The 14,450-nt window shown below is 40.8% G+C and overlaps 1 protein-coding gene across 1 annotated transcript in view; it reads right to left on the reverse strand.

Moving 5' to 3' along the window:
• The window catches only part of SCYL3 (SCY1 like pseudokinase 3), a 121,177-nt gene that overhangs the window by 82,117 nt on the left and 24,610 nt on the right, over window positions 1–14,450 (reverse strand). The window contains exon 2 of the mRNA XM_088460531.1: window positions 2,314–2,499. Within this exon, the coding sequence (XP_088316657.1) occupies window positions 2,314–2,499 (186 nt within the window). The remainder of the gene's footprint in view (window positions 1–2,313; window positions 2,500–14,450) is intronic.

Here is a 14,450-nt window from a genome sequence, read left to right on the forward strand (position 1 = left end):
ACAGCCAGGCTAAATCTAAAAAGACAAGTAAATCGGATGAGATCATATTTTCTAAAATATTATATTATCAGCCATCTTTGGTCTAAAAAGAATAATGAACTTATGACCTGATGTTTATGTAATAATGTGTGGGCAATGTGAGAAAAAGGTATGACCTCATTAAGAATCGGACTTAAAATATCAGAAAGTAGATCATACTGTAAAATCATTGTTTGCATTTACACATGACTGACTGACAGGCAAATAAGGGGGCTAGGGGTGGGATCTGCTTCAGCTTTAAAAATGTGCTGTATGACATCGAATTTTGTTCATTTTCCCTGATGGTCTGATTGCAAAATGACCTATATTTCTAGCAATATTCTGGGTCATTCCAAGGTAACTCACGTTACAAAGTGACATAGCAAACAATTAGCAATTCCTGTATACAGTTTTTAAAGCATGACCTGTCTTATTTTCTGTGTTCCAATGTACACTCCAAATTGGTTCATTTAAGCGCTACAATGTAATTTGGGTTATACTTCAAGTGCCTTAAATTTTATGTGTAGTGAGATAAGTCAAGTAGAGGTCAGCTGTAGTGGCAAATATTGGAAATGTAATTGTGAGTGCATGATATAACAGGGATTGTACATCATTTAAGACAGACCAGGTGGTTGTGCTTAGCGAAGCCTGTCACGCAGACTGAAGAGAGTGCTGATATGGGTCTAAAGTTATCAAAGATTTCAGTCTGAGGAGAAGGCTTTTTGACTATCATTTGTATGTTGGATGTAGGAAGTATGCTATGCTAGAAATGAATAACTCCATGAGGTGTTCCTTACAGATCATGAATTTGGAAAAGTTTAGGAAGTGTTCAGATATAGATTTGTAAATGTCAGTGCCTGATAAACCATTAGGCTGGTCAGGCTACAGTCTAGGGTGCCAGGATTTGCGGGCGCAGCAGGTGAATAAAATGGAGACCTGTGTAATTCCATGCTATAGTGCCACAGAGCTTAACTGAAATAGCTTCCAAAGCCGCTGGCTGCTGCACAGTTGGTAGTTATCTGACCACCCCAAGGCGTCGTTGAGGGGAAAGACCTACGGTTCTCAAAGTGACTGCCACATTGCAGTGACAATGTGACCATGTACGAGTAACTAAGAAGTAACTCGTAACTTAGTGCTAAAACTTTTACCTTATGCACAATGTGCCATAGCATCATCTGGGTCAGGTGGAGGGCTGCACGTGGTCATCTTTAGAGTCAGGAATGTCTTGGCAGATAATGTTTGTGTGTATTGGGGGAGGCCGACGCTAGGTGTGCGTTAGACTAGGCCCCCCGTTAATCAGGCCATGATAAATATTGTTAGCACTTTTATAGAAGCCAACTTGTATGATAGGATTGTCAATATTTATTACATTTAAAGTATAGAATATATATATTATAATATAATAGTTGCATATGTAGACTGTTACACACATATGATTGTTTCAAAATTGTTCAAAAGACATCTATCCTAGGATGCTGGGGAAATGGTCAGCCTGATAAAGGTAGCAGAGACAACTCACCGGCATCCTTATCTTCCCTGATATGTCATTCAGCCAGCGTCACCAAGTGTGAGAGGGGTGAGTTATCTAACCACTGCCTGCCTCAGGACGATCATTTCCCCTGACAACCAGAATGTTTGCATCTGGGAAACAGTGGAGTGCTCCAATAAAATGGAAAAGCATTTGTTTGTGTGTGTCTTGCTTGGCTCACCAGACGTGTGTATCTGCTATTGCACAACATGATTTTAAAAAAAAGGGACAGTAAGATCCTAAAGCTGCATACACACGTAAAGATTTTCTGTCCAACCATCCAACTAGTTGATTGATTGGAATGAAAATCTGGTAAGCTATGAAGCAAACGACGATCAGCAATTTGCTTCCAAACGTCGGAAAATGGACAAAAACTGTTGTTTGAACAAATTGTTTAGATCAAACATTTAACAAACTTGTCTGACGGCCATTTTCATCTGTTTTCTGGCATTTAGGAGCAAATTGCTGATTATCATTTACTCCCATACGTTACCAGATTTTCATTCCAACCAACTAGTTGGATGGTTGGACAGAAAATCTTTACGTGTGTATGCAGCATAAGTCATTATAAATGTGTGATGATATAGATTTGCATATATATCAAAATAATAATAAATTTAAATATATAAATTATTATACCTTGTGAAAATGATCCATATACAAAGTATAACAATTGGTTTAGTCAGGAAGGTGTTATATTAGTCAAGTTTTGCATTATAAATAGAAACACCTATCTATAAATATTGCAGGTGTGGAGAGATATTTACCCGATCATGTAAAAATACCAGAGCTTGCAGTATATCATATATCCCAGCACAGATTTCATCAGCTGATAGCTTCTGGAGAAGCATTTCTAGGGGCTGCACCCGCTCTGTGATGAGGTAGATACCGTCCTCCTCCACCATACAGGACAGGAAGCGTAGAAGACATGGGTGACGTAGCGTTTTCAAATGCTTAAACAATAAAAAATAAATTACAGATTAAAACAGCGATAGGCAAATGGCTACACTTCGGGTACTGCATCAGACAGCCCTCACCTTAATCTTAATATCACTTAATACATTTAACAATGGAAAACACACATCTCTAATAACATATCAGCAGGCATGTTAAACAAGTGTTACAAGCTGATAGATTATGTGTGTGAAATAATTATATATATATATATATATATATATATATATATATATATAGATAGTGAAAGGAGTGTGAGGGTAGCGCACAGTAAAAGATGATTCACTTATTAATACAAAAGAATGTGTAACTAGTGCAATATGTGAACGGTAAAAGAGTTGATTCAAAGTCACTGATCCTTAATTAAAAGGCGGCTGCAGTCCTCTTGGGGTCCGTTTTGGCTAGCGGGTGAAGTGGTTCTGGAAAAGAGTTTAAGAAGACAAGTGCCTGATAGTGTAGTATTTAAAAGAATAGTACTGAGTGCTCATAAGAATAAGTGTGCGTACCAAAAATAAACACTTTTAAGCTTATCTGTGTTCCAGGGATGAGTAGTCCACACTGGATAAGTTTAGATGGGATGTCATCAACTTGATCACCTTAGGGGGAGCTTATATAAGCTCATGGGAGAGAGAGTATATATAGTGTAGTATATTTTTGCAAATTATGTAATAATTAACTCATGGGAGAGAGAGTATACATAGTGTAGTATATTTTGCAAATTATGTAATAATTATAAGTAGAGGCTGCGTACCGGATAATGCTGAGTAAATAGCCTGTAGTATGTTCTCCTCCAGGGACCGCCTAATACCCTCTAGGAATCCCTCTTAGGTGCTTGGATGTTCAGTGTATGAGAGCTGAATACATATGCAATCTCTCGTCAGTAGTCCTGAGGAAGTCCTGAAGGGACGAAACGCGTTGAGGCCAGCAGACCCAGGCTCTCTGTGTCCTTGGTTATGTAAAGAGGACTGGGTACCCTTATATAAGATAAGCCATTTTTTATTCTTTTATATCTTGTTTTATGTTCTCCCATACCCTGTAAACCTAATAAAATCCCGTTTGGAATATACTGACGAGAGATTGCATATGTATTCAGCTCTCATACACTGAATATCCAAGCACCTAAGAGGGATTCCTAGAGGGTATTAGGCGGTCCCTGGAGGAGAACATACTACGGGCTATTTAGTCAGCATTATCCGGTACGCAGCCTCTACTTATAATTATTACATAATTTGCAAAAATATACTACACTATATATACTCTCTCTCCCATGAGCTTATATAAGCTCCCCCTAAGGTGATCAAGTTGATGACATCCCATCTAAACTTATCCAGTGGTGTGGACTACTCAACCCTGGAACACAGATAAGCTTAAAAGTGTTTATTTTTGGTACGCACACTTATTCTTACAAGCACTCGGTACAACTCTATTAAATACTACACTATCAGGCACATGTCTTCTTAAACCTCTTTTCCATATTATTTATAATATATATATATATATATATATATATATATATATATATTACATTACACACACACACATACCAACAAAGCATGGAAAATCTAGTGACCACAAGAGAAGCCCGGGAGGGCCGCATGCGGGGTGATGATGAGGTTATTTCAAATTTAGACGAAATATTCATTTATTTTTAGCACAAAAAAAAAAAAGATGGGATGATAACCTAAGAGTCCTTAAGGAAACATGGAAATAGTCAGCACTTTACAGGGACCCTCCAGAGAATATGAGGCCATTCTTGTTTCGCTGTAACTTTCCCTCTAGACCTGCATGACCTCTGCAAAATGTGTAAGTCCTGCTTTCCCATTGGCACAACACACATTTCCCTAACTCACAATGAGGGGGATTAGGATTAAAAAACAAGCCCAACAAGGAACCCCTGTGAAAACCCTGTGCCAATTCCAATTAGTACTTTTTATTTCAATTACAAAAAAAAAAAAAAAAACAAGATTAAAATGTACTAGTCTTTCCCTTCCTAAATATCCATTATCACCGGCTTATCATCATAACCACAGCGTCTTCCTCAACATCATTCACTGATAAACATGAAATTGACGTAGGGAAATAATCATTTCAGCTTTCTTCTTGCTCATAAGCATGAAAGCATGCAAAGGCTCAGGAGACTATAAAAGAATTTCAAGGTGGAATGATGTTTCTTTATTGTATTTATCTCCTGCGACCATTGTAGAAGTGGTACAAGACAGTGGTAAAGCACTCACAATATGCTCTTCTAGATAATTATCATTCAAACTATAAATATAGAATAAACCCATTCCAACCTACCTATCGCAGTTAGCTAGCAGGTTAGGACTAGAGGGAGAGGAAGACCTGCGATATTACTGCTGTAGAGGGAGAGGGTGGAATATTTGGTGACATAAGCAATCCTGGCATGAGGGAGTTAATGAGAAGGCAGTGATAAAGTATAGTTTGAGCAATGTCGTGCCCAAAGCTTCGGTGACATAGAATTAGAAGCTGCACTTAACTCTACTCCTTTAACATGATACATTAGCATCAGGTAGATAGGTTTTGTTTTCTTACAGCTGCTACAGGCATTACCAAATGAATTCTGTAAGCACTGCAAAGTGAAAATTAATACAATATCTGAAGCAGCTCTAGATGCAATGAAAGACGATGAGGGTCGGCCAAAGAAGTTTCCAGCAATGACTAAAATGAAAGCTACCGCTTTAACTCATGAAGGGAATGAAGCCAGGAATGGGACAGTAGCAGCTGCAGTTAACAGCGGGTCTATGCCATCCAGCTGGGTCATCACCTGCACAGATGAAAAAATATGGTCCATAACAGGATCTGGTACCACTTTTTTTCATTCCTGGCTCAGCAAGGGTGTTGGGTGGAAGTGGTCAACAACTGTTGGCACATTCAACTACAGGCACTGGACCTTGAGTTGATACAGGAAATACAGAAGACCCTTGTGGTAAAACAAGGGAGGGGTTTTCTGTTGTAAACTCAGTGTGATTAATCAGGGTGCCTCCCTAAGGTCTATCATTGAATGTGTTGCTTGGAATAACACATATTAGGTGTAAAGTCACAAAAGAAAAGTGCTCTAAACAAGAGCAGTGTGAGTGTTTAACAACTGGTCAGGGTTTGGAGGTCAAAATAGGGCTATTTGCAGCAGGTTAGGGACACAATTCATAGGGAAAGCAAATAACACAGAATTTAATGCCAGAGTACCAGGCGTAGCTAATGCATAGGTGACCACATCAAAGAACAGCAAGCAGGAGTTTCTGCAAAATACATCTTATATACATCTTACAAAGCCACGCGATGGCAACATGGTCAGAATCTCGTGTAGCAAGACGTGCTTGAAGAAGGTATGGGGGAGTGAGCAGGCAGCATAGGACCCAGGTATTAAGTATAGGAAAGCATACGCGTGCTCAGGTCTACCATTAGGCTTGCATCGAGTAACAGGAATAAGAGAAAGAATTTTGAAGAAACAAAATATAGTCATTGTTACAGTGCTTCCATCATCTAAAGAATTGGTCGCAAACACAGTTATAGCGATTATCATGAAGAGGAAGAATAGGAATCCAAGTAGCACAGCCGATGCGATATGTCTGTGAACGATGATGTTCACAGACATATCGCGGGCACACATTGGGCAGAGGGAAGCAGGTATATTGGCTGATCAATTGTTAGGCAAATATATCCATCAGTGTGTACCCAGCTTAAGTCATGCATTTAGTGGTTAATATATAACCGGCAATTTGTTCCTCACTTAAGCAATTGCTTGTTGTTTCCAGAATTTGAAAAGCATGTTAGTTAGAAAAAAAAACATCTATAAGGCCTTATTAGTATAAAAACTTCTTTGCAAAAACAGTCACTTAGTAACCATGAGTTAGTTAGTAGAGTCCTCTTCACAACTTGATAGTCATATAATTTGTTATTTTATGCACACTGCATTCAATGCAACAGTAAATTTATAACAGCTGTATATAACAGTCCTGGTCCCCAGTAAGTAAGCTGATCACTTGACACCTCCTGCTGCTGCTTGTATTTTACCGAGTGTACAGCCAAATTGGAGAAAACAATGCAGTTAGCATAAGCTTTTCGTCTAGGTCCAGTCACCGGATTTTTAATAAGAATCAATGTAAGGAGGAGGGACTTCATATCATATCTGACATGAGTGCTCTAATTGCTAGCCCTTCCAAAAGATGTTTTAACAGGTATAGGGTAATTGGGCAAATGAAAGGCCAGCAGACACAAGGACTCTGACAATAGTTCAAATGGTCAAGATAGTACTATACTAATAGCATATTCGAATAACCTCTGTGATATTACAGACTGAAAGTAGAATTAACCATTTATTTTCCAGGCCTGGCAGAAAATAGAGGACATGCAATATTTGCAACCGTAGCATGGGTAGTGTACGGTTTAAAAAGTTATATAGCATGGCCTTTAGCCAAGCCTGACAATACAAAAGCAGCAAAAAAAACTTTTTTAAGAAAGCAAAACAAACAAGAGAACAGAAATATGTCTGCCATACTGAAATATAGGCATTGACGGATACAGCAGAGATTGTAGAATTTGGGGAATTTTTACAGTAAAAAGGCCTTTAGGATGGGATGAAAGAAGCTTGAATTGTAGTGTGGTACTGTGAGATCTGTTTATTAGTGGCCTTAGATAGTACTGAGGGGAGAGGAGACATTGTAGGGAATTCAATTCAATACGATGTGCATACATATCCGCTATATACAGTAGGGCCAACATTGCAAGTTTTACCTTATGGGGTATTGAATAGACTGTTAGGTTTGCCAATAAGGCAGTGATGGAGGCTTTGAACATGCTGTTAGATCACCTGCCTTTATTGTGAACTTTAGTGTAATGGCCTGTACACATGGGACGATCAGACAACGATCAGATATCGTTGTCTGATCGTCCTGCATGTGCTGGATGTTCGATATCAAACATCCATTAACATGCACAAACCCCCAAATGACGTAACGACCCGCGATTGTCCTATAGTAAACAGGCTAACCTGGTCGACATCGACCAGGTTGGCCTGCGTGCATGGTCGATTGCTGATATCGTCCATCCATGCCCGCGCATCGACCATCGTTTGGTCGTTGGAGGGGGTTAAAAAAAAAAAAGGCTGATATAAACGAACAAATTATATCGTTAATATTGTCCTTTTTATCTGTCCGTGTGTATGCACCATAAGATGATGTTGGTGAGACCAAAGCACATCCCAAAGGTTAATGATTACCAAAGTAAACTGTATTTATTTTCCAATTTAGGCCCGTATTCAAAAAGGGGCGAAAAGTCGGAAAAGTGTTGCCTGTCTGACTTTCCGCCTCCTTCGCCTGTTTCAGAGGTGAAAACTTTTCATGCGCATCCCCTCTTTTTGCCCTATTCAATTCCTAAACAGGCGGAAAGTACTGTCAGAATTGGGGAAATCAATTTGTACCCCAAAAAAGATGCACTAGCATAAGGAATCAATGTCGATGTGTATGAATAGCCCTAATAAAGTGTTTGTTGTACTTAAGTTGTTTAAATTGCTTCTTATTAGCGTCTTTGCATAAGTGGTGAAGAATGGCATAAAGCAGTATTTTTTTGGTGAAAACAAGTAGTCCAGCCAAATTTGGGGTACTTGAAAATGGGTGCTAGCAGAAATGCACCTGCAATCCTAAAAACACCTGACCCAACCTTGCAGACCCCCAAGAAGTCCATTTCACTAGGTTTTATGCTTGTCCGCCCAGTTTTTAGGCCCCAAAAATGAAAGTACTTTTTTGGGGTGTTCTTAGGTTTTTGGGGGGGTTTGACAGATTTAGGGGACTGTCCCAAGGGTTCGGGGTCGTTTCCCCACGTTTGCACCCCAGAATAAAGATTTTGCACTTCTTTTCACTTGCTATTCATTGGAGAAACTTTTTCGCCTATTACAGTGCATTGAGTTTTTGCTTGGGCGAATTCCGCCTGGAATTGAATTTGGAGAGAAGTGCCGAACAGGCGAAAATCGGCAATAGGCGAAACTTTTTCGTCAATTACGGCTTTTTGCGGCTAATTGAATCTGGCCCTAAATCGTGTTAGTTTTAAGTTTCATTAAAAGTGAAAAAAGTTCTGGCAGGATTTTTCATGATTTCAGGCTTTATATCACAAAACCTGCCATTTCAAATAGGGTGTGTAGACTTTTGGAATTAATATCTTTAATCTACGTAATCAGGATGCAGTGGTTAGGCCCATGATATTGTTGATAGGAGATGCCAGATTATGGTGTGAAATGTCCTCTTTGTGGAGGTTAAGAGGGGGGGGGGGGGATTGTTGGTGGTACCCTGAAAAAGGCGTTGTTGCCAGAAACCCGGCACACGTGTTTAAAATGGCGTCAGCGACACTTAAGGGGTTAACCCTCGTGCTGCAGTACCATCTGTAAATTTCCCAATCAGCACTAGGTGCCATTTTTTAAATGCATACTGGTGCCAGGCTGTGAATTTATGTGTGCCACAACCCCTAGATTCACCTTTGGCGGCTGTAGCAGGGTGATGTTTAATGTCCCGGCACAGGACTTGTACAGCTGTAAAATAATTTATGCGCTGCATAACCCCCAGTGCAGTGCAAATTTACAGCCGCTGAAGCCAGGACATAGCCCTAGGCTGCAGGGCTGAGTTCAGCTCCCGCTGGGGACTGGGAGTTTAGCTCCCAGCGCCCCAGCACTGCAGGACTGTGTTAAAGCCCATTGATGACCACAGTATATAAAAACATAGTTAAATATATACACAGTGTTAAATAAAATATGTAAAATGTATAAATATATTTTACAAAAAGTATGTGCAGCACTGAGCTGGGGAAACATGTCCAGAGCTGCAGTGTGTAAAGCCAGGTTCATTGCACCAGGCACAGTGTGTGTTTTTAAAGTACAATTGCACTTACATTTCCCTGGAGGTCCAGGGGGATCTGTAGCTCTCTGTTGGCTGCTGGGTTCCCCTGCCCATCTCCCAGTTAAATGGAATGCCTTCATCTGCAGCCTCATAGCTCAAAGTGGTATGAGGTAGTGCAGAGAGCTGGCCAATGCAGCCATCTAGCTATTTTCTTGGGGCTACTAAGAGCTCAAACTCTGATCAGGATACTGCTGGCTGGGGATCTTGTATGCTTGTCCTTGGAGCCCAGATTTTGGTAGAGGATGTGACAAAGTCCCCTAGCAGTACCCTAACAGTTTTGGAGAGAACCATCCCCCTCCTCTAGACGTTCTGGCATCTGGGTATTGACCATCTGCTCAGGTGGGCTCAGGCACAGAGGTATGACCACTCCCCACAGGCAACAATGTTAACGGTGTGCATGTACAGTGCATGCACTTAGCTTAATTATTTAAAGGGCCCCAAGGCAGTCTTAACCCCTGTGGTAATGAGTATTGAAACTAGATAAAAGACGAGCCTGTGTGCTCTTAAACGTGTGTATCCTTTTGACCATCAAGGATGTACTTCTGATGATATTTGTATGCTGTGGTATCCCCAAGCACCATCTGTAAGAGAAAGTGTATTTTTAAAACATTGAGCGATAAACATCTTGTTTAGGACAACGCATCTAATTGTATCCTGTGACCAACAGAATAGTGCAAAACGTTGTTCTGGATTGTGTCAACTGTCTCCAAGCTAAAGCCCTCTGCCAGCAACCGTGCAGAGACTGGTCCATGATGAGAGACCAGTAGGAATTAGTTAACATCAACTAGGAGGTGTTGCAGTAGCGCATGACCAGAAGTAGGCGGTTCCAAGTGCCGATGGTAGGAGCCTGGGTGGAAGTAAGTGCTTCTAAGTGCCAGTGGTAGGAGCTTGGCGGTGGTAGTATTAACCACCCATTATGCAGTGGGAGGAGCCATTAACAGGCGGTTACTGACAGTAACAGGGAAGCCCTAATATTCCAAGATCCAGTGGGATCAAAATCTGTGATAGTCTGGTGGAGCGAGGTCATATGTTCACAGGCGCAATTATATTTTTATACTAGCGTTTGCCGACAGCTTCACTTGCGTGGATGTCTGTTTTTGCTCAGCGGAAACAATTACACAGAGACAGTAGTGGCATCTAATATTGTGATGTATATTTGATATTGATCACAAAATTTCTTTGTAAACAATATTTGCAGTTTTTCCTTCACAAAAAGATGCTTGGGGCTACTAACTCGTGAGCAAGCAACTTAACCTACAGTAACACTAAAAGGTTGCAAATAACATGAGCAGTGACTCTATGATATGTTGTATTTGTCTTGGTGCACCATCTACTTGATTGACATGTAGTCTGCAGCTTCATGAGTCAAGATAAGCTGCCTGATCAGTGCTTAACATAGATGGATTTTCCTGCATTGTGTGTGTATATAGGTTAGCACTCAGGGAGTGCAATATAATAATTTTTATATATATTACAGCCATGGCTAAAAGTTTTGAGAATGTTACTATGGTATACTGAATTAAAATTCCAAAGTATTTCATAAGTGTCAAAGGATTTAATTGACAATTACATTAAGTTTATGCAAAGGTTCAACATTTGCAGTGTTGAGCCTTCTTTTTCAAGACCTCTGCAATTCACCCTGGCATGCTGTCAATCAACTTCTGGGCCACATACTGACTGATGGCCACCTAATCAATGCTTGGAGTTTGTCAGAATTTGTGGGTTTTTGTTTGTCCATCCACCTCTTGAGGATTGACCACAAATTCTCAATGGAATTAAGGAATGGGGAGTTTCCTGGCCATGGACACAAAATTTCAATGTTTTGTTCCCCGAGCCACTTAGTTATCACTTTTGCCTTATGGCAAGGTGCTCCATCATGCTGCAAAAGGCATTGTTCATCACCAAACTGTTCTTGGATGGTTGGGAGAAGTGCTCTTTGAGGATGTTTTGGTACCATTCTTTATTCATGGCTGTATTCTTAGGCAAAACTGTGAGTGAGCCCAATCCCTTGGCTGAGAAGTAAACGCACACATGAATGGTCTCAGGATGCTTTACTGTTAGCATGACACAGGACTGATGGTAGCGCTCACCTTTCCTTCTCCGGACAAGCGTTTTTCCAGATGCCCCAAATAATCTGAAGGGTGATTCATCAGAGAAAAATAACTTTACCCCAGTCGTCTGCAGTTCAATCCCTGTACCTTTTGTAGAATATCAGTCTGTCTCAGATGTTTTTCCTGGAGAGAAGTGGCTTCTCGCTTCCATTTTTGACACCAGGCCATCCTCCACAAGTCTTCTTCCTGTGTCATGCCAACAGTAAAGCATCGAGAGACCATTCATGAGTGGGGTTGTTTCTCAGCCAAGGGAGTGGGATCACTCACAATTTTGCCTAAGAACACAGCTATTTTATTATTTTACTATTAAATAGCTGTGAGTGCCTGGAACCCAAAAGGATATTATATTCAAGCCCCTTCCCTTCTGCACTACCTCCATGAGATGCAGTGGGCTTTGCGCCTTCTGCAAGTGTAAGAAAAGGTCAGCACTGCTGCTCCAATGATCTGAGTCTTCAGAAAATGAATAGCATTATTTTCTCTTTCCTAATGGCAGATTAAATATTTTTCTTTTAGGTGTCTAATGTGGCACAGCGTGCAGTGTTATGGAGCAGATTCCTGTCCTACCAATCTCTAATAGTTTTATCTGCAGATGAAAGAACCCTGTCTGGAGAATCTGAATTACTTGTAACAAGGCAGTGCCACAGACGGAGCCGGCATTCTGTGTCCGAGGCGGAGGCACGGTCTCTGAGGAAAACCAGGTGCAGCTAATTTAAGCCCTGTCAGTCACAAGGTACACCATTATAGTCACCTCGATCTGCTCCCAGTTAGAAGCCTACCTAATTGAATTCTATCTAATACAGCCACTTATATAAATTAAACGGAATGGGATTGAAATGCCCAACAGGATGAAAATCCCAACAGAGGCAGGTAAGTATGCTAAACTCCCATGTCCTCCCCCACCTTAACCCTAACACTCCCTTAGTGTTACCTAACCCTAACCTCCCACCGGGGGTGCCTAACACCACTCCCAAAAACCTACCCCCCCCCCCCCACCCTAGGGGTGCTTAACCTGCAGAAGAAAGTCGAGCTTTTAAAAAGCCGCGGCAGGTATTTTTTTCCCCGACATTGAAGAAGTGATGCAAAAGAGCACTTTTTTTTTAGTTTTTTTTAAGTGGTTCCATCAAATTTAGGGTACATAAAAATATGCTAGTACCCATTTTCAAGTCCCTAAAGTAATTTTTTTTTAAAATTCTGCAAAAATGCACCTGCCGCTAATAGCCTATTCTAGAAAACACCTGCCACATACTTGCAGAACAGCCCTAAACTTATTTCCCTATTTTTAAAACACTGTTTTCCCTTTTTTTTTTTACCCCAAATTTATTTTTTTGGGGTGTCCCTATTTTTTATTTTTTTTTTAAACTTTGACAGTTTATTTTTTAAATGACATTCCCAGGGGTACAGTCTATTTTTTTTTAAGCCTGCACCCCTAAACCCCAATTCTGCACTTTTTTTCGCCATGTAAAACATGGTGAAACGTTATCCCCCTTTTTTTTTTCAAAGACTTTTCGAACCTGCGAAAAGTCTTTGAAATTGAATACAGGGATAATTGAAATGGGCGAAAATGACATTATCGCCGATTACGACTTTTCGCAGCCTAATTGAATACCCCCCCAGTGTCAAACTTATTCAAATGTGCACCAACGCAAGAGGTACTGGCCAGACTTTAAGGGAATTGAGAATCCCTATGACAATTACTTGCATGCAGTAATACTAGGTAATTGACTGAGTTCAAAACCAACGTTGAGTTACTGTCTCATGTGCAACTGATGCATTGTGGGTATTATTTGACGTGTTGCATATATGTCCTAACACTCTTCTTTTCAGCTTAAAGAAGCGTTCCAGGTTAATAAAACTCCTTCGAGAACAGAGTGTAGTTACTGTAGTCCTATGGGAATTGGTATGATATGCCGGCTGTCGGCATGCCTGCTGTCAGAATACAGACAGCGGCATCCCGATGGTTGGTATCCAAACATCCAAACAGGGGTTGGGTAAGTATACTTACCCTCCTCCCCTAACCATCCCTTCTAGAAGCCTAACCATAACCCTCCAAACCCCGCACCCTAAGCCTCCCCGTTAGATCCCCTCCTTCGTGCCTAAACCAAACCCCACCTTCCCCCCTCCCACGGCTAAGAGGATAGGCGCCCTAGACTTACCTCGTTCGGGCATCCGTCCGTCTGCTTTCCAGCGTCGGGATTAAGATAGGCATTGGCATTTCGACGCCTATTTTAACTTCCTTGTCGGGATATCAATGTATGCATTTAGACCGGCGGCCTCCGGTCAGATGACTACATCCAGTCCTATGTATGCATCTTACTGTAATTTAAATTGTTGCTGTCTTCATTTATTGTGCAAATTTGCTCCTTTGTGAGATTGTAAACTGAATAAATTTACTATGTTGATTAAACGCGAGTCAGTAAACCAGATTGCCTGAATCTCTACTGCAATTCAGAAAGAGTGTTCGAAAGGTTAGGAAGCAGATTGACCGGGTAAGGACTCACCACACTACACAATACTGGGATTAGTAATTAATCAGTGTTTTTGCACAGCTAAGCAGCAATGTCATGACGCACTTAACAGGGCTATTTGGCGTGATTTGAGAAGAGGTATATGTGGACACATCTGTATATAGTTATGCTGCATCTGAGGTGCAGTGCAATTTATAGTGCATGCACTATGGAACGCAAGTGCTGTTTAGTTAGCCTGCTGCTGTGCAGGCAATAGAGTCCTGCTCTGAGACGATATAAGGTCCATGCTTTCTGGGATGATACAAATGCTGTGATTGTTTGGAACTTCAGGAATAGTAACAATCAATTATTTACTGTAAGAACATAGGGGCATGTGGAGGATGTTTTATTAATAAGGGGCATGTAGGGACATATACAAAGGCATGTGGGAAAGTTCGAGGGACATTTAATGGACATGTGAGGAGATCAATAT

Source organism: Taudactylus pleione, unplaced genomic scaffold (assembly GCF_031769625.1).
Source record: "Taudactylus pleione unplaced genomic scaffold, aTauple2 ptg000048l, whole genome shotgun sequence".
Classification (NCBI taxonomy): Eukaryota; Metazoa; Chordata; class Amphibia; order Anura; family Myobatrachidae; genus Taudactylus; species Taudactylus pleione.